Here is a 26,511-nt window from a genome sequence, read left to right as displayed (position 1 = left end):
GCAGGAACAGAACGATCAGCACACCTCGTCTCTCCAGACAGGAGCCCACAGAGGTGCCTGCATCTAACATTGATGTCTGCACATGGGAGGACACAAGAACACCATCCTTCATGCTCACCCGAGGCTTCCCTCATGCCTGCTGCTGAGACAACTCACCCTCCTGCAAATACATTCCGGCATCACCATCCACCATGGGAACCTGTCAGCTCTAGAGCCTCATTCTCCATGGGCATCAGGATGGCGATCACTGGGAGTCTGCACCGGTCCGGGCCCTCTCCTTGCCATTCTGGGCCCTCTTCTCGTGTGGGAACATGGAAGAAGAATGCTAATTGCCGCACTAGAGCAAACACAATGCCTAACCTACTTACACGCTTGCTGCAGTGTCAGGGAACAATGGCATACATGTGCCATTAGATCTCTTTTGAGCCACCTGGCCAGGGTTGGCAGTGCGAGAATCACTCCCCTATACAGAGCTGCATCCATTCCATATTAAGGAGATGTTGCAGCCTCCACTCATTGCCAAAACATGGAGGGCTCTCCTTCTCAACAATCTACACCCTCACACATCCATTTGCTGCACCCCCAAAGGGGGTACTCACACTTGCAGAGCAGAGAAGGTCATTGACGTGCTTACGGCACTGCAGCCAGGTTCTCCAGATGACCCCACGGCTACTGACTTCCTCTGCAATCTCCATCTAGACTTGCTTGGTTAGGTGAAGAGGTCTCTTCCCTCTGTTCCTGGGTAGACAACCTCCAGCCTTGACCTGAGTAGCCTGGAGGAAACATGCAAGGAGCCATCACTGAATCTTGCTGCCACCCGGGATCTTGCTTTGGCATGCCTACAAGCATGTGTCTCCTGCGCCTTTCTTCGGAGGATGCAGGAGGGTCTCTGGCAGCTGGGTGCTGGAGGGTCTCTGGCAGCTGGGTGCTGGAGGGTCTCTGGCAGCTGGGTGCTGGCAGGCCTGAGTCCTTTGACAGCATTTGCTGAGATGACAGCTGCAAGAACGAACGGCTGCATCAAGGCTTGGGTGCGGGTGGCCTTTTAAACATGACACCGTAAATTCCTTTTGTGTCAGGTGATGATGCGGCCTCGGACTGAAAGCTCGCCTTCTGGCGCTGAATGGCCGGTCACCCGCCCTCCGGCCGTTAACTGATGGTCCAGTGCAAAATTATTATGGGAATGGAAGTCAGAGCGGGAGGGCCTTCACCACCTGCATCCACTTACTCCTTTTCTTTCCCGCCATATCCCATTAAATCCCAGCCGCTGTATGGGACTGGTGTCAAGACACTGCATTTTTGGAGATGATCCAACTCCTGTCCGCGGTGGTCCAGTTCTCATTGTCCGTGTCTCCCCCGCTGTTACTTCATGTATGAGTTCGAAGTCCACTGCCGCTCAATGTTAGTCTTGAGTCCTCACTCACCTCTTCAATAAGCTTGAGTCACATGGAATCACCCTGTAGACCACTAATGAAATGATCCCATGGTTTTTCATCCAATTTGTCCCAGTAGTAGCAATTTAGCAATAAGTAATTTAACTGCACAACAAAATTTCTGGTTGACTCTCTGCCTGCCCTTGATCTCAACCAATAAATTTTCTTCTCTCATCCACTGTCATTGGTGTTTTTTCACGGATTTCAATAGCACCGTCTTCAAATTGTCATATGATTTGTTGCTGTGTGTCTGGCGGAATCAAGTCTTGTACTACTCCATTGTAGTGTACTCCTATCGAATTCACCAGAATAGCCACTACCTGTGAGTTGTTTGCATTATTATCTGCACTAGGCCCCTTCAAGCCATTTGAGATGAGTTACAACTCTAATCATTCAAAAAACCAATATCTCAGTCCTCCCTATCTTTGTAATTTACTGAAAACGGTGGTAAAAATTGGCGGATTTGCGATGTATTTGAACCTGCTGTGCCCTGCATTTTGTCCAATTTGTTAAACATCAGTTTTGAATCCCGATTCCTCGCCAATATGTTGGGTTCGTATCTTCCGAAGAATGACACAGCACACAGGCTGTAAATGGCTTCCAGCACAATTTACAGTGAGAATCATAAAAATAAAAACATAATGACACCAACCAGACACGCACACACACAAAGATTCCCAGAGCAAGAACAGAGCTCCACTAAATACATACACTGTTAAAATATAGGGAACTGTTAAGCACATGACAGATCATGATAAAATAAAAGCTACATTCACAACAGCAGTATCAGCTGGGGATTGGTGCTGCATATGCTGCCTTAGGTTGGACCTCCCAGACCCGTCGCTCCACAGGAGGGGGGGGCCGCAGAAAAGAGGAGAGCAGCAGAGAGGAGAGCAGCAAAGAGAGTAGCAGAGAGGCAATCACCTGACAGTGGGCTAGTAGAGAGGTGCAGCTCACAGGAGGCACTACTCATGAAGCAGGGTCCAGAGGCAGAGGCTGAGTTGTCTGAACACTAATGTATCAGCAGGCTCAGGATATCACATCAATTTTATTTTATTCATTCATGGGATTTGGCCATCACTGATGGATGTTGCCCATTCTTAGCTGCCCTTGAGAAGGTTGGTGGTAGGCCACCTTCTTGACGTGCTGCAGTGTGTATGATGTGGGTAAACCCATAGTGCTGTTAGGTAGGGAGTTCCAGGATTTTGACCCAGCAGCAGTGAAGGAATGGCGATATAGTTCCAAGTTAGATTGGTATGTGACTGGAAGGGGAATTTACAAGTGATGTTGCCATGTGTCTGCTACCCTTGTTCTTCTAGGCAGTAGAGGTTGTGGGTATTGGAAGGACCTGTCAAAGAAGCCTTGCTGATTTGCTACAGTGCATCTTGTAGATGCAACCACTATGTGCCGATGACGGAAGGAGTGAATATTTGATGGTGGATGGTGTGCTCATCAAACAGAATGCTTCACCTTGCATGGTGTTTAGCTTCTTGAGTGTTTTTGGAGCTGCACTCATCCAGGCAATTGGAAGGTATCACACTCCTGACTTGTGCCTTGTAGATGGTGGAAAAGCTTTGGGGAGTAAGGAGGTGAGTTACTCGCCACAGACCTCCCAGTCTCTGACCTGCTCTTGTAGCCACGGTATTTTGTGGCTGGTCCAGTTACGTTTCTGGTCAATGTTAACCCCCCCAGGAAGTTGATCGTGGGGAATTCAGTGATGGTAATGTTGTTGAATGTCAAGGGGATTAGATTCTCTCTTGTTGGAGATGGTCATTGCCTGGCTTGAATGTTGCTTGTTTATGATCCTGTAGTTTTTTTGGGGGAAGAACGTGTCTTTAAGGATGGGAAAAGGAGCTGTACTGCTTTAAGGCAGCAGGCTCCAGAAGCTGAGTCAAAGAATGCATTTTCGTTGCCCCAGGATACAGCCATTCGGAGACTGCGATTCAAAGGGTGCATTCTCATTGCCTTGGATGCAGCCACTTGGACTGAGCATCGAGAGATACATTTGTTACAATTTAATTTTGAACTGGCTTATAGTGAAAAAAAGCCTGTTCTAACAGAGGACACAGATAGAGAACTGTGTGTTCGTACCTGAAAGAACTTCCCAAATTAAAGAAAGACCCAACCAAATTGTACCATTTATTAACCCATTTAAACTGAAGGAAGAGAATTTACTCTGTTTATTATTATTCTCTTTGAAAATTTTAAAAAGTCAAGCCAAAACAGAGATCTCTGATAACTTAAACTGAAGGAACTGAAGATTTCTACCGATTCCCATTGACTTCAATTTTTATACTACACTTGGTTGAATGCTACCTTGATGACATAAGCAGTTAAAGGCCTGCTTAAGTTGGGAAATAGAACCGACTCGAACTTGACCAATCCACAGCGGATCTGGCCCGAGTCCCTCCAATTTTGCCCTGAGCCTGACCTGACCAGAGCCCGACCCAACCATCCCTTTAAAGGCCTACCTAAGTCAGGAAAAAGAACCCAACATGAAACCGACCGATCCACAGCGGACCCGAGCCCAACCAGGCCTGAGTCCCTCCAATTTCGCTCCGTGCCCGACCCGGCCCAAGCCCTACCCAACTCGGCCCGAACCGCACCCTACCCGACCATCCCTTTACTTACCTTACGACTGGGAGTCTCCATGAAGCTGCAGCGTATGCATGATGATATCATAGTGATGTCACTCACTCACTGCTCAGACTCAGTTTCATCCCAGACTCCCAGCTGAGGAAAGTTTTTTTATTTTTAATACTTAACGGCAAAACGCTTACCATGTGTGTCCAGCCCGACCTGACCCGGACTCGACCCGACGCGAACCGAGCCCGAACGCCGGACCTGGAAGAGGGGCCTGACCCGACCCGACCCAAACCCGGCACACGTCGTCCGGTCCCGTCGGGTTCGGGTAGGGCAGCAGGCCTTTATAGGCAGTCACCTTCATCTGCTGGAATTAAGCTCTTTTATCTGTGTTTGGACCAAGGCTCTAAGGAGGTCTGAAGCTAAGATTTTGTCATGGGTCTGCTGCGGACACATCCAGGATCTTCCAGTTGGCCACCCACAAATGCATAAGACAGGTGACTGATAACTTGTTATGTCAACTCTGCCAATGATTATGCCAGTCAGAATGTACGGGCGCTTGGTTGTAGCTCTGGCTGACTTCTCACAGGTGCAGGGTACCACTGACTGCACAGACATGTCAATCTGGGCACCTCCAGAATAACCAGGAGTATTCAACTGCTTGTTCTTCCACTTTATCCATCTGCATCTTATGTGCAGCCACAAAATGATGTTTATGCAGGTATGTGTAAGATTCCCGGGCAGCTTCCATGATGCTTTCATCCTGCGGCCGCCCAAGCTCCCCGATCTCTTTGGACCTGGAAGCAGTCTTAAGGCGTGGCTGCTAGGAGGCAAGTGATACCCACTGCAAACTTGGCTCATACTCTCATGAGAAACCTGATTACTGAGGCCCAACAGCGCTACAATGAATGTCACATTGCCACCAGATGTATGATTGAACAGACCATCTGCATCCTGGAGATATGCTTCAAGTGCCTGGACAGATCTGGAGATGCCCTGCACTAGCCAGGATCTACAGACTGTTGTAGTGTGCTGTGCTGTGCGCAACATTGTATAACAGTGAGACTTGGACCTGCAGGAGGAACAAGGCAAAGTGCGCAAATCCTCTTTGGAAGATTCTGAACAGGAGGAGAAAGGAGGAGGTAGAGGCAGAGGGTGATGAGGGCAGTGGACTTATTAACGAAAGATTCACTTGAGTTGCACTGTGGATCCATGTTTCAAAGAAATGCGCATGCCAGTCTTCCTGCTCCCATCTCCACTAATGCCACCAACACAAAGCAATTCTGCAACCAACAACTATTCAACAATTACCCCATTGTTCACTATCAATTCATGTCCTCACATTCATCATCAAACAACTTAAAAGGCTACTTACCACCCAGCACCAAGAATGGACAAGATAGGAAAGTGGTGAAAATGAATATTTATGTGACATAAAGATCAGAAACCCATCAAAACTTTCTCAGAAACCCTTGTGCAGTTATAAAGCCCTACTCTTTACTTTTCAGCTAGTCCTTCATGGTTCAATCTGTGTGGCTTCAGCAGAGGTAGTGGCAGGCGGCTCAGATCTCTGATCTGACTGCTGAGATGCTCTTGGCTGACATTGACTGGGTGTTGGAGCCCATGAGCGCCCCACCAAACACTACTCCGCCTGCACCTGTGTAGGGACAATTCAGCCATCAGAAGATAAGGCAACATGACTGACTGAGAGGTGAACTGTGGGTGAGAAGTGGAAGCGCTTTGAGAGTCTCCACTTCCATGAATCTTTTTGCCATCATCCTTCTCGTGACACAGCTGCATTTCACTGCTGCAACTGTGCTAGAGAACAGTTTGGTGCAGTTCAGTCCAGCGCTGGAAGACCAAGCCTAAGGTAGGTCACCTATTTAAGGTGCAGACATTTTGGCATCCTGAGTCTCCAGATGGTGTTCTAGACATGCATGTACTCATGTAATTGGAGTGTTTGACAGTCCAAGGTACTGGCCATTCTATTCAAGGCCTCTGACATCACCCTACTCATGGTTGAGATGGCCACTCCAATCTTTGTACAATTGTGGTGAGTCCAATTTGAGGCCGGTCGATGCACCCCACGTTATCTGCTGCTGATCAATAATTTTCCCTCTTTATTGACAGCCTCAGGGTACAGCATCTGTGCTGAACTGAACAGAGCTTGAAGAGGAATCTGATGTGGAACCTCCACATCTGCCCCTGTCTCCATCATACAAACATACGAACATACAAATTAGGGGCAGAAGTAGGCCATTCTGCCCTTCGAGCCTGCTCCGCCATTCAACAAGATCATGGTTGATCTGTTTGCGTCTCAAATTACTCATTCCCATCTAACCCTGATAACCTTTGATTCCCTTGCCTAAAAATAATATATCTACCTCCGCCTTAAAAATATTCAATGACCCCACCTCCACCACCTTCTGAGTCAGAGAGTTCCAAAGTCGCACAACCCTCTGAGAGAAAAAAATTCTCCTCATTCTGTCCTAAAAGGGCGACCCCTAATTTTAAAACAGTGCCTCCTAGTTCTGGACTCACCCCCAAGAGGGAACATCCTTTCCACATCCACCTGGTCAAGGCCATTCAGGATCTTATGTACTTCAATCAATTCTCCCCTCACTCTTCTAAACTCCAGTGAAAATAAGCCCAGTCTGTCCAACCTTTCCTCTTAAGACAACCCGCTCATTCCAGGTATCAATCTAGTAAACCTCCTTTGAACTGCCTCCAATGTATTTACATCCTTCCTTAAATAAGGAGACCAAACTGCACATAGTGTTCGAGATGTGGTCTCACCAATGCACTGCATAACTGAAGCATAACATCCTGACTTTTATTTTCAATATTTTCATTGTCTTGCTCTTGCTCACTTGTGAAGTGTGAGTCAACAGGTGAAAATCCAACTATCTGCCTTATTGGTCCCACCGATGTGTGAGTACCTGAGCTGAGCAGGCCTACATGAGTCCTCTGACAGTGCACCCTCAGATGGACCCAGCTCCTCTGAGGACTTGTTGACGACCACATCCATTGATCTCTGCTGCAAACATGAAGGCCCTGTGGGAGATAAAAGACACAAATGAATCATGTCAAGGTAAGAATGTTGCAAGTTATCATGATGCAGATGAACAGATTTTATTTCCTGATGAAACCAAGTCAACATGACTGAGTGCCATATGACACGTGGGTGACCTTTATTTAATTAAGTCAACTGGTAACTGGGAGATTCCCATCTCCGCATCTCAGACAGCCAGGGAGGCGATAACTGCACTGATCTCCAGTATCTCCTCCTCTGCAGTTGTCAGCTGCATGATCTGTGGAGGAGGCCATCTAGTTCTCTCTCTTTCCCTGGTGTTTTGTGCACTGTTCTTCTTTAGGAAGAGAAAGAAGTGACATATGAGTGAGTGCAATGGTATGTGTTCATCCAATGGATGTAGTGCATTTGTTAAAGGTGACTATGAGGGGCAGGCAACATTTCAAAAGGGTGAGGCGGAGGACCAGCACTGGATGGATAGATGGAGTTATGAGGAAATGGATACTAAGAGAGGGATGGGTGAACCTTAAATGTAATTGTGTGTGAAGAGTGATGTGATGGAATAGGCTCAAGCAGGCAAATTGTGGGGGTGGTGTGTTGTGCACAGTGGGTTGTAGGTAAATGTAGGTTCCTAAGGCTTAGAATCACTTCACAACTCCATGCAAATTCTGAAGTGAACACCCTCCTATATTCAGTAGGAGCGATTGTGGATGATGTAATTGTCCGACAAGGGTCAAAAAGTTTGGATGCGTGACCTAGGATGAGAAGGTACAGTAATCCATGAAGACTATCAGCGATCGTACATTATACAAACAAATGAAGGGAACATACGAAGGAATTGGAGCAACCACCAATAATCTATCTGCAAGATCCAGATGAAGACGAACAAACCCAATCCGAACGGAATACTACAACCCATAGAAATGAAAAACCAAGTCAGCAACCCAGACTTCCTACGAAGGCTACTGATCGTCCCAGACAGATCTCAACCAGATCAGGGAGAGTTGTCAAACCTCCGATAAGACTGAATCTGTGAAGTCAGAGACTTGGGGGCAGAGAGAGAGTTGTAGAGAAGTTATAAATGTATATATGTTTGGAAAAATGTTGGATAAAGACTTGGTGGGAGATGTAGTATAAGGATGCAAAGGGTTAATACTGAAGACAGTGAGAGACCCTCCCACTGTACAAGTGATGTTCTAACAGTCTCATGAGATAGGCTTGAGAAGAAAAGGTTTGGCAGCACGAAGGATGCTAGGTGGCTTGCTCAGAGTGCATATAACAACTATAAATAATAACCTTTACCAGAGTCTAAGATTTTCTCTAGAACACCCAACAATGCTACTAAGACAAACCCAACAACATAACACCTCCTTCTGTCTGTTCCTTCTTTTCCAAGCTGCTGGGGATACCATTTTTTCAATTCCATCTCTAACATATATTTAAGGAATGTCTCTAAAAATGAATTTGACTTAAAGAATAGGCTAGCTAGGACTCGACTCTTTGCATTTGAAGGAACAATTGCTGAAATTTATACAACGGCGTAGTCAGTGTTTTATGTTTTGGGTGGATTCCAGAGAATTCTTTTCTCTTCTCAGATGATGGTGTGACATCAGATTAAGTAGGTAGTATTTCGCACCTGATGAAAGGTCACTGACCTGAAATGTTAACTCTGATTCTCTCTCCACAGATGCTGCCGGACCTGCTGAGTATTTCCAGCATTTCTTGTGTTTATATTATATGAGTATTTCAAACCAATGTTCACTAAAATGTAGAGTCCCCAAACTGAACTTATGGAAAGGGCTCCTGCATGGCATGGGTAACTTGCAATTTATGTGCTTCCTGTTTACAGCTTTTCATTATCCTGAATTCGGATACAGTGTTAATTGTGTCTGGTTAGTGCCCTGCCTGATTTTTCGGTTATTAAGAGCGGTGGACCACGGATTGGGGGCATTAACGGTCACACCTAAATTCCTACTATTATCTCCAAAGCTCTGCTGGGAGTGCTACATTGCAAAATAGTTTAGATTATATGTCAGAAAAAGAAGCATTCAAAGGAATCAACTCAACTAGAATATTAATGATAAGGAATACATGAATTGATATTCCATATGCTAATCTCAAAGTTCGTAATAATGAAGCTATAGCCTGGACCTTCCTTAAATGAGGACAAGGTAAGTGCAGCAGACTGTGCTCATTTAGTGTTTTGGTTTAGAGTAGTCTTCAGACTTGTCTGAATCACTGAACTACCACACTTGTAGCAATTCCACAATTTTTCTTTTATTAATAATTTTATTGAATTTTTACATGCAGTTCACATGATTATAAACTGAGTGCACACCACTTACAAAGATACGCAGTCTTACTTTCATATAAGAGCTAATTTAAGTCACACCCTAGAGCAGTTAACCTGAGTATAAGTAATATTTCTGTAATGTGTTCTTGTGGATGTTGTTTGTAGATTTGAGAAATTAGTGGTGGAAATGAAGATATTAGCAAGCACCTTCATTAGTAACTTCTACAAGTAATGAAGGCAAATTGGAAGCAGAGTATTTGTAGGCTGCAGAGATATGCTTGCTTTAGGAGCTACATAACTTAAATGATTGCTTAAATCACCCAATTTCCATGTTCTGTCAATACATGTGTTATTTCTTTTTGTCTGAAATTTCAATTTAAAAATAATGTTGAAATGCATGTCTCGGCCTTTTCTGGGGGTTTTGATGGGGGCTTTGTACAGGGCAATGCCACCACCCACCCTAAAAAAAGTCCAGTGGTGCAGTGGCTAGCACTGCAGCCTCACAGCTCCAGTGACCCAGGTTTGGTTCTGGGTACTGCCTGTATGGAGTTTGCAAGTTCTCCCTGTGACCGCGTGGGTTTCCTCCCATATGCCAAAGGCTTGCAGGTTGATAGGTAAATTGGCCATTGTAAAAAAATTGCCCCTAGTGTAGGTAGGTGGTAGGAGAATTGAGGGAAGGTGGGGAAGTGAGAGGGAAAATGGGATTAATGTAGGATTGGGTGGTTGATGGTCAGCACAGACTCATTGGGCTGAAGGGCTTGTTTCGGTGCTGTATCTCTCTATGACTCTAAGTGAGGATGAAGCCAGTGGTGGGACTTCCAGGCATGGTGAAAAAAGAGGCTGGCATACATTAGGTGGGACCTCAACAAACGCACCCACCTAACCACAGAAGTGGCCTATCTTGGACATTTAAAGTTGAAGTTAAAAGGTCTCCTCAGTTCCCTTATAAAGGAACCAATAATCACTGTTGTAATTTTTTTGGGGGGTGAGGGGTGACCACGTTCCTCCTGTAGTGAATATCCGAAATCATATCTTAAGGCCTCAATATCATGGTGGGCATTCAAGATCTGCCCTCTACTGGTGCAGGAACTCACTCAGCTTATGCTTACACAGGTGACCTTCCCTTGACTTTGCAAGCTTGGCAGGGTCAGTGCTGAAGGTCATTGGTTGGTTCCCAACATTGATGCCAGGATCAAAGGCCCAGTGATCTTTGAGGCCATGGTCTCCAACCTTGTTCTTGAACAAAATAAAATTGAACTGACAGAAAAGGACATCATGGAACATGATCTGAGTCCTGAAGAGAGTGCTTGCATCTAAAGTAGGGGTGAAGATAGCATAAGGGCTATGAATCTTCCAATCTTTCCTCGATATTGCCAGTGAGTGGCAAATGTGATACCTTTATTCAAGAAAGGGTGTAAGGACAATCCTAGTAACTACAGGCCAGTCAGTTTAACATCAGAGGTAGGTAAGGTTTTAGAAACAATAATTAGGGAAACAAAAATCAACAGGCATTTGGAGATTCTGAAGGGAGAGAGTGAGCAGCCAGAGGTCATTGTACACAGTGGAACCAACAACATAGGTAGAAAAAGTGATGAGGTCATGCAACAAGAATTTAGGGAGCTAGGTAGCAGATTAAAAAGCAGGACCTCTAAGGTTGTAATCTTTGGATTACTTCCAGTGCCACATGCTAGTGTGTTTAGAAATAGGAAGATAGAGCAGATGAAGAGATGAGGCTGAGAAGATGGTGCAGGAGGGAGAGCTTTAGTTTCCTGGATCACTGGGTCTGTTTCTGGCAAAGGTGGGACCTGTACAAGTTGGACGGATTGCACCTGAGCCGGAATGGGACAAACATCCTTGCTGGGAGATTTGTTAGTTCTGTTGGGGGGGGGTGGGGGTTTAAACTAATTTGACAGGGGGATGGGATACAGAGTGGAGGTACAGTAGGGGGTAATATAGAACGGAAATTGAGTCTGCCTGGAAGGCAGAGCAAATATAGATCTGGTAAGGCACAAGGGAAAAATGCAAGGTTGGATCGCATCTATTTCAATGCAAGGAGTCTTACTAGTAAGGCAGATGAATTGAGGATGTTGATCAGCACATGGGATTATGATATTATTGCTATCACAGAGACATGGTTGAGGGAGGGACAGGACTGGCAGCTCAATATTCCAAGGTATATTCTTCAGGCACAACAGGGGAGGAGATAAAAGAGGAGGTGGGATTGCACTGTTGATCAAGGAGTCAATTACTGCAGTAAGGAGGGATGATATCTGAGAAGGTTCCTCAAATGAGGCCATTTGGGTAGAAACTAAAAGGGGGCAATCACTTGGCTGGGCGTGTACTACAGGCCTCCAAACAGTCAGGAAGAGATAGAGGAACAGGTATGGAGGCAAATCTCAGAGCGGTTGAAAAATAATAGGGTAATAATAGTAGGGGATTTCAACTTCCCCAATATCAACTGGGATAGTCTGAGTGCAAAAGGCTTAAAAGGGGCGGAATTCTTAAAATGCATACAGGAGAGCTTTTTGAGTCAGTATGTAGAAAGTACGACAAGAGAAGGGGCAGTACTGGACCTAATCCTAGGGAATGAAGACGCTCAAGTGGTAGAAGTCTCAGTGGGGGACCATTTCAGGCATAGTGACCATAACTCTGTACGATTTAAGGTAATTATGGAAAAGGACAAAAATGGACCAGAAATAAAGGTACTGAACTGGGGGAAGGCCGATTTCAATATGATAAAACAGGATCTGGCCAAAGTGGACTGGGAGCAGCTACTTGTAGGAAAGTCTACATGAGGCCAGTGGACGTCATTCAAAGAGGAAATAGTGAGAGTTCAGAGCCAACATGTATCCGTTAAGGTGAAGGGTAGGACCAGTAAGCCCAGGGAACCCTGGATGTCAAGGGATATAGAGGATTAGATCAAGAAAAAAAAGGAGGCTTGCGGCAGATCCCAAGTGCTAAAAACAGCGGAGGCATTAGAGGAGTATAGAAAGTGTAGGGTGGCACTTAAAAATGTAATTAGGAGAGCGAAGAGGGGACATTAAAAAACACTGTCGGGCAAGGTAAAGGAAAATCCCAAGGCATTTCATAAATATATTAAGGATAAGAGGATAACCAGGGAAAGTGTAGGGCCCATTAGGGACCAAGGTGGCAATCTTTGTGTATAGCCGGAGGTCATAGGTAAGGTTTTAAATGATTACTTTTCATCTGTGTTCACTATGGAGAAGGATGATGTAGGTGTAAAGATCAGGGAGGGGGATTGTGATATACTTGAATATATCAGCACTGTAAGGGAGGAAATATTAGCTGTTTTAGTGGGCTTAAAAGTGGATAAGTCCTCAGGCCCAGATGAGCTGTATCCCAGGCTGTTATGTGAGGCAAGGGGGGAGATAGAAGAGGCTTTGACACAAATTTTCAAATCCTCTCTGGCCACAGGAGAGGTACCAGAGGACTGGAAGACAGCGAATGTGGTACCATTATTCCAGAAGGTAGTAGGGATAAATTAGGTAATTACAGGCCGGTGAGTCTAACATCAGCAGTTGGGAAAATATTGGAAAAATTTCTGAGGGACAGGATTAATCTCCACTTGGAGAGGCAGGGATTAATCAAGGATTGTCAGCATGGCTTTGTTAGAGGGAGATCATGTCTAACTAACTTGACTGAATTGTTCGAGGAGGTGACCAGATGTGTCAATGAGGGTAAAGCAGTAGATGTAGTATACATGGATTTCAGTAAGGCTTTTGATAAGGTCCCGCATGGGAGATTGATTAAGAAGGTAAGAGCCCAAGGCAATTTGGCAAAATGGATCCAAAATTAGCTTAGTGGCAGGAGGCAGAGGATGATGGTCGAGGGCTGGTTTTGCGATTGAAAGCCTGTGACTAGTGGTGTACCACAGGGTCCGGTGCTGGGACCCTTGCTGTTTGTAGTGTACATTAATGATTTAGACGTGAATATAGGGGGTATGATCAGTAAGTTTACAGATGACACAAAAATTGGCGGTGTTGTAAATAGTGAGGAGGAAATCCTTAGATTACAGTGAGATACAGATGAGCTGGTAAGATGGGCAGAGCAGTGGCAAATGGAATTTAATCCTGAAAAGTGTGAGGTGATGCATTTTGGGAGAACTAACAAGGCAAGGGAATACACAATGGATGGTAGGACCCTAGGAAGTACAGAAAGTCAGAAGGACATTGGTGTACTTGTCCATAGATCACTGAAGGCAGCAGCACAGGTAGATAAGGTGGTTAGGAAGGCATATGGGATACTTGCCTTTATTAGCTGAGGCATAGAATATAAGAGAAGGGCGGTTATGATGGAGCTATATAAAACGCTAGTTAGGCCACAGCTGGAGCATTGTGTACAGTTCTGGTCACCACGCTACAGGAAGGATGTGATAGCAGTAGAGAGGGTGCAGAGGAGATTCATCTGGATGTTGCCTGGGCTGGAGCATTTCAGCTATGAAGAGAGACTGAAAAGGCTAGGGTTGTTTTCCTTGGAGCAGAGAAGGCTGAGGGGGGACATGATTGAGGTGTGCAGGATTATGAGGGGCATTGATAGCTTAGATAGGAAGAAACTTTTTCCCTTAGCAGAGGGGTCAAGAACCAGGGGGCATAGATTTAGGGTAAGGGGCAGGAGGTTTAGGGGGGATTTGAGGAAACATGTTTTCACACAAAGGTTGGTGGAGTTGCGGATAGTGATGAGGATTGTCAGAGGATACAACAGGATATAGATCGGTTGGAGACTTGGGCGGAGAAATTGCAGATGGAGTTTAATCCAGACAAATGTGAGGTAATGCATTTTGGAAGATCTAATGCAGGTGGGAAGTATACAGTAAATGGCAGAACCCTTAGGAGTATCGACAGGCAGAGAGATCTGGGCGTACAGGTCCACAGGTCACTGAAAGTGGCAATGCACGTGGATAAGGTAGTCAAGAAGGCATCCGGCATACTTGCCTTCATTGGTCAGGGCATAGAGTATAAAAATTGGCAAGTCATGCTGCAGCTGTACAGAACTTTAGTTCGGCCACACTTAGAATATTGCGTGCAATTCTGGTCACCACACTACCAGAAGGACGTGGAGGCTTTGGAGAGGGTACAGAGGAGGTTGACCTGGATGTTGACTGGTCTGGAGGTCATTAGCTATGAAGAGAGGTTGGATAAACTCAGATTGCTTTCACTGGAACGACGGAGGTGGAGGGACGACATGATAGAGGTTTACAAAGTTATGAGCGGCATGGACAGAATGGATAGTCAGAAGCTTTTTCCCAAGGTGGAAGAGTCAGTTACTAGGGGACATAGGTTTAAGGTGAGAGGGGCAAAGTTTAGAGGGGATGTGCGAGGCAAGTTCTTTACACAGAGGGTGGTGAGTGCCTGGAACTTGCTGCCGGGGGAGATGGTGGAAGCAGGTACAATAATGACGTTTATGAGGCATCTTGACAAATACATGAATAGGATGGGAATAGAGGGATACGGTCCTCGGAAGTGCAGAAGGTTTTAGTTTAGGCAGGCATCAAGATCGGCGCAGGCTTGGAGGGCCGAATGGCCTGTTCCTGTGCTGTACTGTTCTTTGTTCACCCAGAGGGTGGTTGGAATCTGGAAAGCACTGCCTGAAGAGGTGGTGGAGGCAGGAACCCTCACAATATTTAAGAAGTATTTACATGGCACTTGAAATGCCATAGCATACAAGGGTATGGGCCAAGTGCAGGAATATGGGATTAGGATAGTTGGGTGCTGTATGGCCGGCACTGACACGATGGGCCGAAGGGCCTTTTTCTGTGCTGTCTAACTCTATGACTCTAAGTTTGAGTTAGCCAGCATAGATATGTGAAAGGCAGATCATGCTCGACTAATCTAATTGAAATTTTTGATGAAGTAACAGAGAAGGTTGATGAAGGGAATGTTGCCTACATGAATTTTAAGAAAGTGTTTAATAAAGTACCACATAAAAGGCTGGTTAACAAAATTGAGGTTCATGGAATAGGAGGGTCAGTGTCAGCTTGGATAAAAAAAATTGGCTTAAGGACAGAAAACAGCGAGTCATGGTAAATGGTTCTTTTTCAGACTGGAGGATGGTAGAATTGGTGTTCCCCAAGGGTCAGTGCTAGGACCACTGTTTTTTTATATATAACAATGACTTGGATCTTTGAATAGAGAGGAATATTTCAACATTTGCCAGTTATACCATATTTGGAGGAGTGGCAAACAGTGAGAATGATACCAATCGACTACATTAGGAAATAGGCTAGCAGAATGGGCAGACAAGGGGCAAATGGAATTTAATACAGAGAAATGTGAGGCAATGCCTTTTTTCAGAAGGGATAGGGAGAGGCCATATAGACTTAATGGCTCAGTTCTTAAGAGCGTGTATGGACTGAGGAGCCTGGGGGTGCATGTGCATAGATCTTTGAAGGTTGCAGGGTATAGTAATAGAGTGGTTACCAAAGCATCTGGAATCTTGGGCTTCATAAATAGAAGTATTGAGGACAAAAGCAGGGAAGGTATGCTGAACCTTTACAAAGCCCTTGTTAGGCCCCAACTAGAGCATTGCATCTCGTTCTGACCATCACAATTTAGGAAGGATGTGAGGGTCCTTGAGAGGGTGCAGAGGAGATTTACAAGAATGGTTCCAGGGATGATGGATTTTAGCTACAAGGTTAGGTTGGAGAAGGTGGGGTTGTTCTCCTTGGAACAAAGGAGAATGCAGGGAAATTTGACAGAGGTGTACAAGATTATGACAGATTTGGATAAGTTAGACAAGGAAAAACTCTTACCATTAACTGATGGTACAAGGATTAGGGGACACAGATTGAAGGTTTTGGGCAAGAGATGCAGGTGGAATGTGAGGAAGAACTGTTTTAAGCAGTAAGTGGCAATGAGCTGAAACTCACTGTCTATGAGAGTGGTGGAAGCGTAGACAATCAATGATTTTAAAAGGAAATTGGATGAGCATTTGAAGGAAATAAACTTGCAGGGCTACGGGAATTGAACAGGGGAAAGGGACTGACTGGATTGCTCTAAGGAGAGCTAGCATAGACTCTATGGGCCAAATGACCTCCTTCTGTGCTGTAAATGACTCTATGACAAAGTTACAGTAACTTATGTCGTAAAGAAAGCTGCTTGAAACTTCTACCCCTCCTGAAAACCATAACTTATGCAAGAGTGAAGTTCAACAAGCACTGGCAGCAACATAGCCTCTAATTTTCTTTTGCAGTGCACAGGCGATTTGTTTGAGAGCATGTGCCCCTTAGACCTTTTAGCACAGCTGCGCATGCATGGTAGCTCTAAGGGGCTGACTTTTTTGCAGCCTACGCAGGACCTTTCAGGTTGCTGCACAGCTTAGAGGAAACATTGACTGGCAGCCCCTTTGGTACCTGCCCAAGTTATCATTCTTCAGTGTCTAGATACTGCGTAGCTGCAGACTACTGAAATGTGGAGGACATCACGGCCAAGCCTAATCCTGTCCTCATTAAACACCCAGATGTTTCAGCCTGAACTCATCATGACAGTGATTGGGAAGGGAACGTGGTTGAAATTTCCTGCCTTAATAGGAATCTGTTTGACTATGGTTTTAGAAGCCAAGACAGAGGCTTGAATCTGTAAATCATCAACACGGGGAAGTAAATGCCAATCTAACGCAGTGTTTTAATGAGCAAATCTCCTTATTGTTCATACCCATTATGATTCTTGATGAGACACAAGTCTTGATCCTGATTCAAGCCTATAAGTATACTTGTGCTATAGTGTATAGTGTCAAAAATACAAATATGCTGTTCTGTGACACGATCATAAAATTATACTATTTTCCAAATATATACAGGTCAATAACATTGCTAAAGGAAAAATGTCTTTTGCATGTAAAATAGCCCAAAAACTTTTACTGAGTATTTGGTCTTGATGTATTGTAAATTGAGTTGATTCTTTCATAATAATCATGCTCAGAAACGACTTCATTTGGTGCCTTGGGGAAACAGAACAGATTGTTAGTTTCAGATAGTAAAAAAGCAATTTAAAGTAACATGATTCAACTCCTAATCATACTTCTATAGATTTATAAATACCATGGATAGAGCTAGAGGCACAAAGTCTCAAGAGGCTCTGTACCCTGACATGCTCTTTGAAAACTGTCAGTGTTAACTTTTAAATGACTGACAGAAATGGAGGAGAAACTAGCAGGTACTGACTACATACGTTTTAGATGTTTTGCATTGAGAGAACATTAGCATTGATTAAATAAGAGAAGAAGCAAGTGAAACTGTCACTAGTATTTTCAAACAGTTGTATGCCAGGTATGATTAATGCAGCAGCACCAGTTGTTTTCTTTATTAAAGCAGAATGTAATTTGATGTTAAACTAAACCAGATGTCTGCCCCTTCAAGGTGCATGGGAAGGGTCTCTGGACTCTATGAGAAGAATAGGGGATTTCTATTTATCCTTCAACTATCACTAAAAAAACATTCATTTTACTGTTTGTAAGATCTTTCTGTATGCAAATTGGGTACAAAATAGTGACTAGACTTCAAAAGTCTTTGGGAGACCCTGAGGATATAAACAAATGATTCCTCTTTTTGGCTCTTTAATTGTTTAATAGTAGGATTAGGTTGTGATAACTTTCTTTTGATAGAGTTACATATGTCTGGAGACCTTATAAGGGCACAATTGCCAGACCTCTATAGCGTGAAGCCTCGCAAGGCCCAAGTGCACGTGGCTTTTTAAAAAAAAATTTCATGGGATGTGGGCATCGCTGGCTAGGCGTACATTTATTTCCCATCCCTAATTGCCCTTGAGAAGGTGGTGGTGAGCTGCATTCATTAAACCACTGCAGTCCATGTGGGGTAGGTACACCCACAGTGTTATTAGGAAGGGAGTTCCAGGATTTTGACTCAGCGACAGTGAAGGAACAGCGATATAGTTCCAAGACAGGATGCTGTGTGGCTTGGAGGGGAACTTGCAGGAGGTGGTGTTCCCATGCATCTGCTGCCCTTGTCCTTCTAGGTGCTGGAGGTCGCGGGTTTGGAAGGTGCTGTCTAAGAAGCCTTGGTGCGTTGCTGCACTGCATTTTGTAGATGGCACACACTGCTACCACTACGTGTTGGTGGTGGAGGGAATGAATGTTTGTGGATTGGGTGGCAATCGAGCAGACTGCTTTGTCCTGGATAGTGTTGAGCTTCTTGAGTGTTGTTGGAGCACCCATCCTGGCAAGTGAAGAGTATTCCATCACACTCATGACTTGTGCCTTAAAGATGGTGGACAGGCTTTGTGGAGTCAGGAGATGAGTTACTCACCGCAGGATTCCTAGCTTCCAACCTGCTATTGTAGCCAGGGTATTTATATGGCTGGTCCAGTTCAGTTTATGGTCAATGGTAACCCCTAGGTTGCTGAGAGGGGGGATTCAGCGATCATAATGCTATTGAATGTCAAGGCGAGATGGTTAGATTCTCTCTTGTTGGAGGTGGTCATTGCCTGACATTTGTGTTATACGAATGTTACTTGCCACTTATCAGCCCAAGCCCGAATGTTGTCCAACTTCAGTATCTGAGGAGTCACGAATGGTGCTGAACATTGTGCACTCATCAGCGAACATCCCCACTTCTGACCTTATGATTGAAGGAAGGTCATTGATGAAGAAACCGAAGATGGTTGGGCCTAGCACACTACCCTGAGGAACTCCTGCAGTGATGCCCTGGAGCTCAGATGATTGATCTCCAACAACCACAACCATCTTCATTTGCACTAGGTACAACTCCAACCAGCAGAGAGTTTTCCCTCTGATTCCCATTGACTCCAGTTTTGCCAAGGCTCCTTGATGCCATAGTTGGACAAAGGTTGCCTTGATGTCAAGGGCGGTCTCTCTCACCTCACCTCTTGAGTTCAGCTCTTTTGTCTATGTTTGAACCAAGACTGTAATGAGGTCAGGAGCTGAGTGGCCCTGGCGGAACCCAAACTGAGTGTCGCTGAACATGTTATTGCCAAGCAAGTGCCACTTGATAGCACTGTCAACAACACCTTCCATCACCTTACTGATAATTGAGAGTAGACTGTTAGGGCAGTAATTGGCCAGGTTGGACTTGTCCTGAATTTGTGTACAGGATATACTTGGGCAATTTTCCACGTTGCTTGGATAGATGCCAGTGTTGGAACAGCTTGCAGGGGAACTTGTAGGTGGTGGTGTTCCCATGCGTCTGCTGCCCTTGTCCTTCTAGGTGATAGACGTCATGCATTTGGAAGCTGCTGTTGAAGGAGGCTTGATGAGTTTCTGCAATGCATTTTGCATATGGTACACACTACTGCCACTGTGGTGGAGGGAGTGAATGTTGAAGGTAGTGGATGGGGTGCTGATAAAGCGGGCTGCTTTGTCCTGGATGACGGTGAGCCTCTTGAGTGTTGAAGCTGCACACATCCAGGCAGGTGGAGAACATTCCATTACACTCCTGACTCATGCCTTGTAGATGGACAGGCTTTGTGGAATCAGGAGATGAATTACTCTCTGCACCATTCCCAGCCTCTGACCTGTTCTTGTAGCTACAGTATTTATATGGCTCATCCAGTTAAGGCCCTGGTCAACGGTAAGCCCCAAGATGTTGATGGTGGAGGATTCAGCAATGGTAATGCCATTGAATGTCAAGGGAGATGGTTCATTTCTCTCTTGTTGGAGATGGTCATTGTCTGGCACTAGTGTGATGCTAATGTTACTTGCCACTTATCAGACCAAGCCTGAATGTTGTCCAGATCCTGTTGCATGTGGACAGGGACTGCTTCAATATCTGAGAAGTTGTGAATGGTAGTGAGTACAATCATCAGCGAACATCCTGACTTTTGACCTTATCATGGGGTAAGATCATTGATGAAGCAGCTAAAAATGGTTGGACGTAGGATACTACCCTGAGGAATTCCTACAGCGATATCCTAGGCCTGAGATGATAGGCCTCCAACAGCCACAACCATCTTCCTTTGTGCTCATCTTTTTGTGGAGACAGAGGATGTTTCTGAGGTACAAAATGAAAAATTTGCATCTGTCCTCACTACAGAAGTTGCTGCTGCCAAAGCAGCAGGAAAGAAGTGGGCAGTAGTGACGAAAGATCTGATGAAAAATCCTCGACCTGAAATGTTAACTTTGTTCATCCCCCCCCACAGATAATGCCTAACCTGTTGAGTATTTCCAGTATTTTCTGTTTTTATTTTTGAGGCAGCTGCAATATTGAATCGGATAAAAATAGATAAAGAAGATATATTTAAGGATGATATGAAAATTTGTGAAGCGTTCCACAATTTATGCCAGCATAGACACAACAGGCTGAATGGCCTCCTTCTGTGCTATGATTCAATGAGCACAGTAACTACGGGTGAGCCAGCATTACAACAGTGGTGGTGAAACATTTAGAGACAATAATCCAGGAGAAATTAAATTGGCATTTGGAAAAATATGAGCTCGTAAATGAAAGTCAGCATGGATTTGATAAAGGCAAATTGTGTTTGACTAAATTGATCAAATTCCTTGATGAAAAAACAGAGCATTGATGAGGATAGTGCATTTGATATTGTGAATATTGACTTTCAAAAGGCAGTTGGTAAAGTATCACATAATAGACTTGTTAGCAAAACCACAACGGATTGGTTGAATAGTGGCAGCATGAATAAAAAATTGGCAAGGGACAGAAAGCAGAAAATAATGGTGAACAGTTGTTTTTCAGATTAGGGAAGCATACAACAGTGTTCTCCAAGGGTCAATATTAGGAAAATTCCTATTTTTGATACATGTTCATGACCTGGACATGGGCATAATTTCAAATCTTGCAGTTGCTACGAAACTTGAAAATGCAGCAAACAATTAAGAGGATACACTTCAGGAGAACATAGATTGGTAAAATGGGCAGATGAATGGCAGACGAAATTTAATGCAAAGAAATGTGAAGTGATACATTTTGGTAGGAAGAATGAGTTGAGGCGATATGAGCTAAATGGTACAATTTTAAAGGGGATGCAGAGAGATGTAGGAATGTACGTATACAGATCTTTGAAGGTGGCAGGACAAGTTGAGAAGGCTGCTAAACAGCATAAGGGATCCATGGTTATTTAAAAGAGGAATAGAGTAAAAAAGCAAGGACATTATGTTAAGCCTTCATAAATCACTGGTTAGGCCTCAGATAGAGTATTGCGTTCAATTCTGGGGCTGTGGAGAGGCTGCAGAAGAGATATACTGGAGTGGTATTAGAGACTTCAGTTATGTGGATAGACAGGAGAAGCTGTGGTTGTTCTTCTTGGAGCAAAGAAGATTAAGAGGACATTTGATAGAAGTGTTCACAATCATGGTTATAATCGAGTAAATAGGAGAACCTGCTTTCAGTGGCAGATGTGTTGGTCACCAGAGGACACAATTTTAAGGTGACTGACAAACAAACCAGATGCTACATGAGGAAACATTTGTTTACACAGCAAGATTTTGTAATCTGGAATGCACTGCCTGAAAGGGTAGCGGAAGCAAATTGAACAGCAACATTCGAAGAGAATTCGATAAATACTTGAAGGGAAAACATTTAAAGGGCTATGGGGTAAGAGTAGGGGAGTTGGATTAATTGGATATCTCTACCAAAGAGCCAGCACAGGCACAATGGGCCGAATGAACTCCTTCTGTGCTGTCCTTTTCTATGGATATATAAGTTTTCCCCACAAGGTGGCACTAAGCACTGACAGCTATTCAGCTTCTCTCTTTGAACTTGTGGTGACAATTATTTCCAGTCCCCAATCAGATATTTTTATTGCTATCCTCCCAAGGCTGTTCAGGAACTACTAATCTTCTCAAAACCTCGACAAGAATTGTCACATTCTTCTCAACACTGTTTGATTACTACTTATCTTTTGAGGCCATTTTTGTACAAAGCCATCACTAAAAAAGTGACTAGTTTAATAGCAAGCATTTGATCCTTGGAATGCCTCCCCAGTTTAAAAAAAACAACAATCATTTCCTTTCTAAGCCTGTGAGTGTATATTCCTCACATAGAAGCAACCTCCCTGATATAAATAGAGATGCCAATCACACAACAAAGACGATGTGCAGCTTCAGTAGTAATGCAAAAGTCAGTGGGGAATTTGGTCTGATGCAATGGAATGGAAAGAGTATTCAAAGAAAAGTATGGGTATAGTAGTGTGGTGATTAAGTTACTGGATGAGGGATCCAGAGGCCTGGACTAATCATTCAGACAGGCTGATTTCAAAACCCACTATGGCAATTTGAAAATTTAAATTCAAGTTGAAAACATTCTGGAAACAAAAAGATGGTGAGGGAGAAATTTCTTTGCTTCTAGAAGCACTATACCGACTTATGTCAATTCCCCAGAGGCAAACAGTTCCACATTCACTAGAAGCGGTGCTAAAAAACAAATTTCTCCCTGTTTTCTGTAAAAATGACCGTGAAGCTGTTGGGTTGTTGTGAAATCCTATTAATATCCTTTAGGGGAGGAAACCTGCCTTCCTTATTTGCTCTGGCCTTTAAGTGACTCTGGTCCGACACCAATGTCATTGACTCTTAACTGTCCTCTGAAGTGACCTACCAAATTTTCACAGGCAGCGATTCAAGAAGATGACCCACCATCATCACCTTTTCGGGGTAACTAGGGAAGGGCAATGATTGTCAGTTTTGCCAGTGCCACTCACATCCCAATAATGAACGATAAAAAATATTTCAGTTTTGAGTCAGATTATCATTTGCTTGCAGAGTTAAATATATTTCATGACGTTCCATTCTTTGCACTCTTGGTACTCAAGACTAAAACTAATTATAACAGCTAAATCTCATCCAACATCTACCATTGAGATAAAAATATTGCAGAAAGAGTTGTCAATAAATGGGAGGCAACAAATCAGCAGTCAGCAGGAATGAAACAAACTAAAATTAGAAAGTAAAAGAAACAAACATAAAAGCTATATAAATACGTACATATACATATATAAGCAATGGAAAAGACAGAGTACAGGTTTGCTGGGATACGATTTAAGATGATTTTACAGTTGTGAAAATAGACGAGATGTTAGAACATTCTCTAACGTTGAGAAGATTAAGAGAGCATATGATACAGTCCTTCAAGATTCAGTAAAATCTCACAAACAGCAATGAGAAAGTGACCAATTGATCTGCTTTCCATGAATGATGGCTAAATAAGGAATGTTGGCTAGAACACCAGAAGAACTCCTGTATCCCTTTTTGAGAGTTGCATGGTATTTTTGACATTCACCTAAACAGGACCTCAGTTTATTATAATAAAAGCAAAACACTGCAGATGCTGGAAATTTGAAGTGAAAACAAAAAGTGTTGGTTATTTTTCAGGAGGACGATTTTACAGTTTTAGACAATGTGAATTTGCTCTGTAAAGAGCAGTTGCTCCTTGAAAAAGTTTCGAGTTCTTAGAAGAACCAGCAGACCTCAATGTTTCAGGCAGCGTACTCCACTCATCATCTGGAGAAATAGCTGGAATGGCTGGAAACAGTGGGTTTATATGTGGTGGAGAATGGGAATGTGTACGGGATCTTAGGTCATTATATGTTCTTGTTCTTGTGGCTATTGGTCAGTTAATTGTGTTCTGTGTTAGGTCGATCACTTTAAATTGAAGCTAAATAAGACAAATGTTTAACATAGAGAGCCTCTCTGTTCTTCTTAGCTAGTCACCAGCTTGACAATTGTGTAAAGGAAAATGAAAGGCAAAAGATGTGGTTTTTGAGTGATTCTCACATCCCTAATAGATTTCACATTCTCAGGTAATGATATGACCTGCTAAGCAAGATAATACCAGTGAGACTGAAAGTGATGCCAGGTTGATCAAAGACCAGAGTTTTTGCTGTGATTCCAGCATTGTCAAATGAAGAAATAGAAACACAAGGAAGGAAGACAGAGCAAATAAACGAGTAGCACCTGGAGCTGATTAAAATTTACAGAGTTACCGAGAGGATAAAATTGCATTGAACTGTCTCTTGGAAATGCCTCCATGCTTTTTCACTCTTGCATGGAGGGATTTCCTGTATGGGCTGCTCCTTCACACTCTCCACTTTATTGACCTCATCTTCCATCCAGACATCATCTTGCTGTCTGGCTGAGGGGAGGAGCCCTTTAGAGGGTTCTGTACATGGGAGTCCTCCCCTGTACCAATGGGGATCTGGGGTGGAAAGTGTTGCATGGAACAGACCCATCCAATAGGTTTTTAAGTCACCTTTTGACTTCTGCTTTCTGGATGAGTCCATACATCACATTTAAGCCGAGTGTGACAAGTTGCATCCCTTGTTCTACTTTTTGAAAAGGCTGCTTCTCAACTTTTGACTCCACTTCAGACCCACGCTCCTGATCTTTGGCTACCTGGTGCCAGGCAAGTGGGCGGGGTGATTGCACCTTGGAGGACTTTCTCATGGGTCTCCTCCTGGGCCTGGCCAAGGTGGCCAACCACTGCTCCACATTTAATGCAGCCTGTGAGGGTTTTCACTCTGACTACCAAACTCTCTTTCGTAGATTTGTCGGTGATCAGGTGACCCTGGAGAAGAAGCACATGAATTGCAGTCAACATAAAAATCATCTACCAACATGTAAATAGAAATTAGCTCTAAGAGGTGGATTAGGGCCTATTAGGGACAAAGTGGGTAGTATATGCTTAGAGGTACAGAGCAAGGCTAGAATACTTAATAAGTACTTTGTATCTATGTTTAATAAGAAAGAGGAATCTGACAAAATATTGGTAGAAGTGAAGAGAGTAGCAGCAATGGATCAGGTAATAACTGAGAGTGAGGAAGTCCTGGAAAGGCTGGCTATGCTTAGGGTAGATAAGTCACCTAGTTCGGGTGGCTTGCATTCCAGGTTGTTGAAGAAAGTGGGGGTGGATATAACGGATGGGCTTGCCATAATGTTCAAATCTTCCCTAGATATGGGGAAGGTGTCGGAGGATTGTAAAGTGGCAAATGTGACACCCTTATTCAAGAAAATTGTAAGGACGACTTTGTTTGCACTGGAGTGCTGACTTGGGTTGCAATAGAGTGCTACAGTGGAAGTTTGGTAACTGAGGATAATTAAGGGTTAATTTTATCTTAAATCTAATCTGTCTTTTATTTAGCAGATTAACTTAACAGTTGTTGTTAGGGTTGGAGAAGGTGAGTTTTAGACCAGCTTCAAACAGGGTTCACTCAGGTTCTGCTTGCAGCTGCACCTTGTTAATTGGAGAAGCGGCTTAAACCAGTTTTCAGGGGACTAGAGTCAGTCAGTATAAAAGTGAGCCATCTTACAGTGCTGACTTTGTTTGCACTAGAGTGCTGACTTTGTTTGCACCAGAGTGCTGACTTGGGTTGCAATAGAGTGCTACAGTGGAAGTTTGGTAACTGAGGAAGTTCGGTAAGGAGGGAGCGAGGAGCTCCTTTCATTTCCTCCCTGTCCTCAGAGTGAGGGGAGCCGAGAGCTTCCAAAGAGCACAGTGACTGGGAGAAGACTCGGAGGGCGGAGTTCCGGACTGGTAAGTATAAAAAACTTACCTCTGGTAAAAAAAAACTGAAAGTGACGTCACAGAAAACTGTGACCTGATTGGCCGGTAGGGAATTTTTTTTTTTACTGAATTTGAATATAAAACATTGATAAAAATTGATTAAAACCCTAATTAACTAATTAATAAGTAGAGTAACTAAACCAGAGGGAGGAGATTACTGTATTTAGTTAGCATTTAATATTTATAATAGGAATCTAGCACTAGGGACCATATAGTTATTATAACAATTTAGTAAGGATTTAATAAGTATTTATTTATCTTAAATTAATTTATTAATTAGTGCTAGAAATGCCAGTTAGAGGGGTGTAGTGCTTCACCTGTGAGATGTGGGAGGTCCGTGACGCTTCCAGCGTTCCGGACAACTATATCTGTAGGAAGTGCATCCCAGTTGCATCTCCTCACAGACCGCATGGATCGGTTGGAGTGGCAACTGGATGCACTTAGGAGCATGCAGGTGGCAGAAAGCATCATTGACAGGAGTTTTAGAGAAGTGGTTACACCCAAGGTACAGGCAGATAGATGGGTGACCGCTAGAAGGGGCAGGCAGTCAGTGCAGGAATCCCCTGTGGCTATCCCCCTTTCTAACAAGTATAGCGTTTTTGATACTATTGGGGGGAATGGCCTATCAGGGGAGAACAGCAGCAGCCAGAGCAGTGGCACCACGGTTGGC

General features: G+C 43.9%; 1 protein-coding gene across 1 annotated transcript in view; it reads right to left on the bottom strand.

Moving 5' to 3' along the window:
* Positions 1 to 10,411: 10,411 nt before the first annotated feature.
* The window catches only part of LOC137371599 (uncharacterized), a 74,132-nt gene continuing 58,032 nt past the window's right edge, over positions 10,412 to 26,511 (bottom strand). Inside the window, exons 6-8 of the mRNA XM_068034433.1 lie at positions 24,674 to 24,845; positions 23,432 to 23,609; positions 10,412 to 10,733 (exon numbers count right to left, since the gene is read on the bottom strand). Coding sequence (XP_067890534.1) covers positions 10,412 to 10,733; positions 23,432 to 23,609; positions 24,674 to 24,845 — 672 coding nt within the window. The remainder of the gene's footprint in view (positions 10,734 to 23,431; positions 23,610 to 24,673; positions 24,846 to 26,511) is intronic.

The sequence above is a fragment of the Heterodontus francisci genome, chromosome 6, assembly GCF_036365525.1.
Source record: "Heterodontus francisci isolate sHetFra1 chromosome 6, sHetFra1.hap1, whole genome shotgun sequence".
Lineage (NCBI taxonomy): Eukaryota > Metazoa > Chordata > Chondrichthyes > Heterodontiformes > Heterodontidae > Heterodontus > Heterodontus francisci.
Note: the sequence above shows the minus strand (reverse complement) of the source record. Positions and strands in the feature narration are given on the sequence as shown.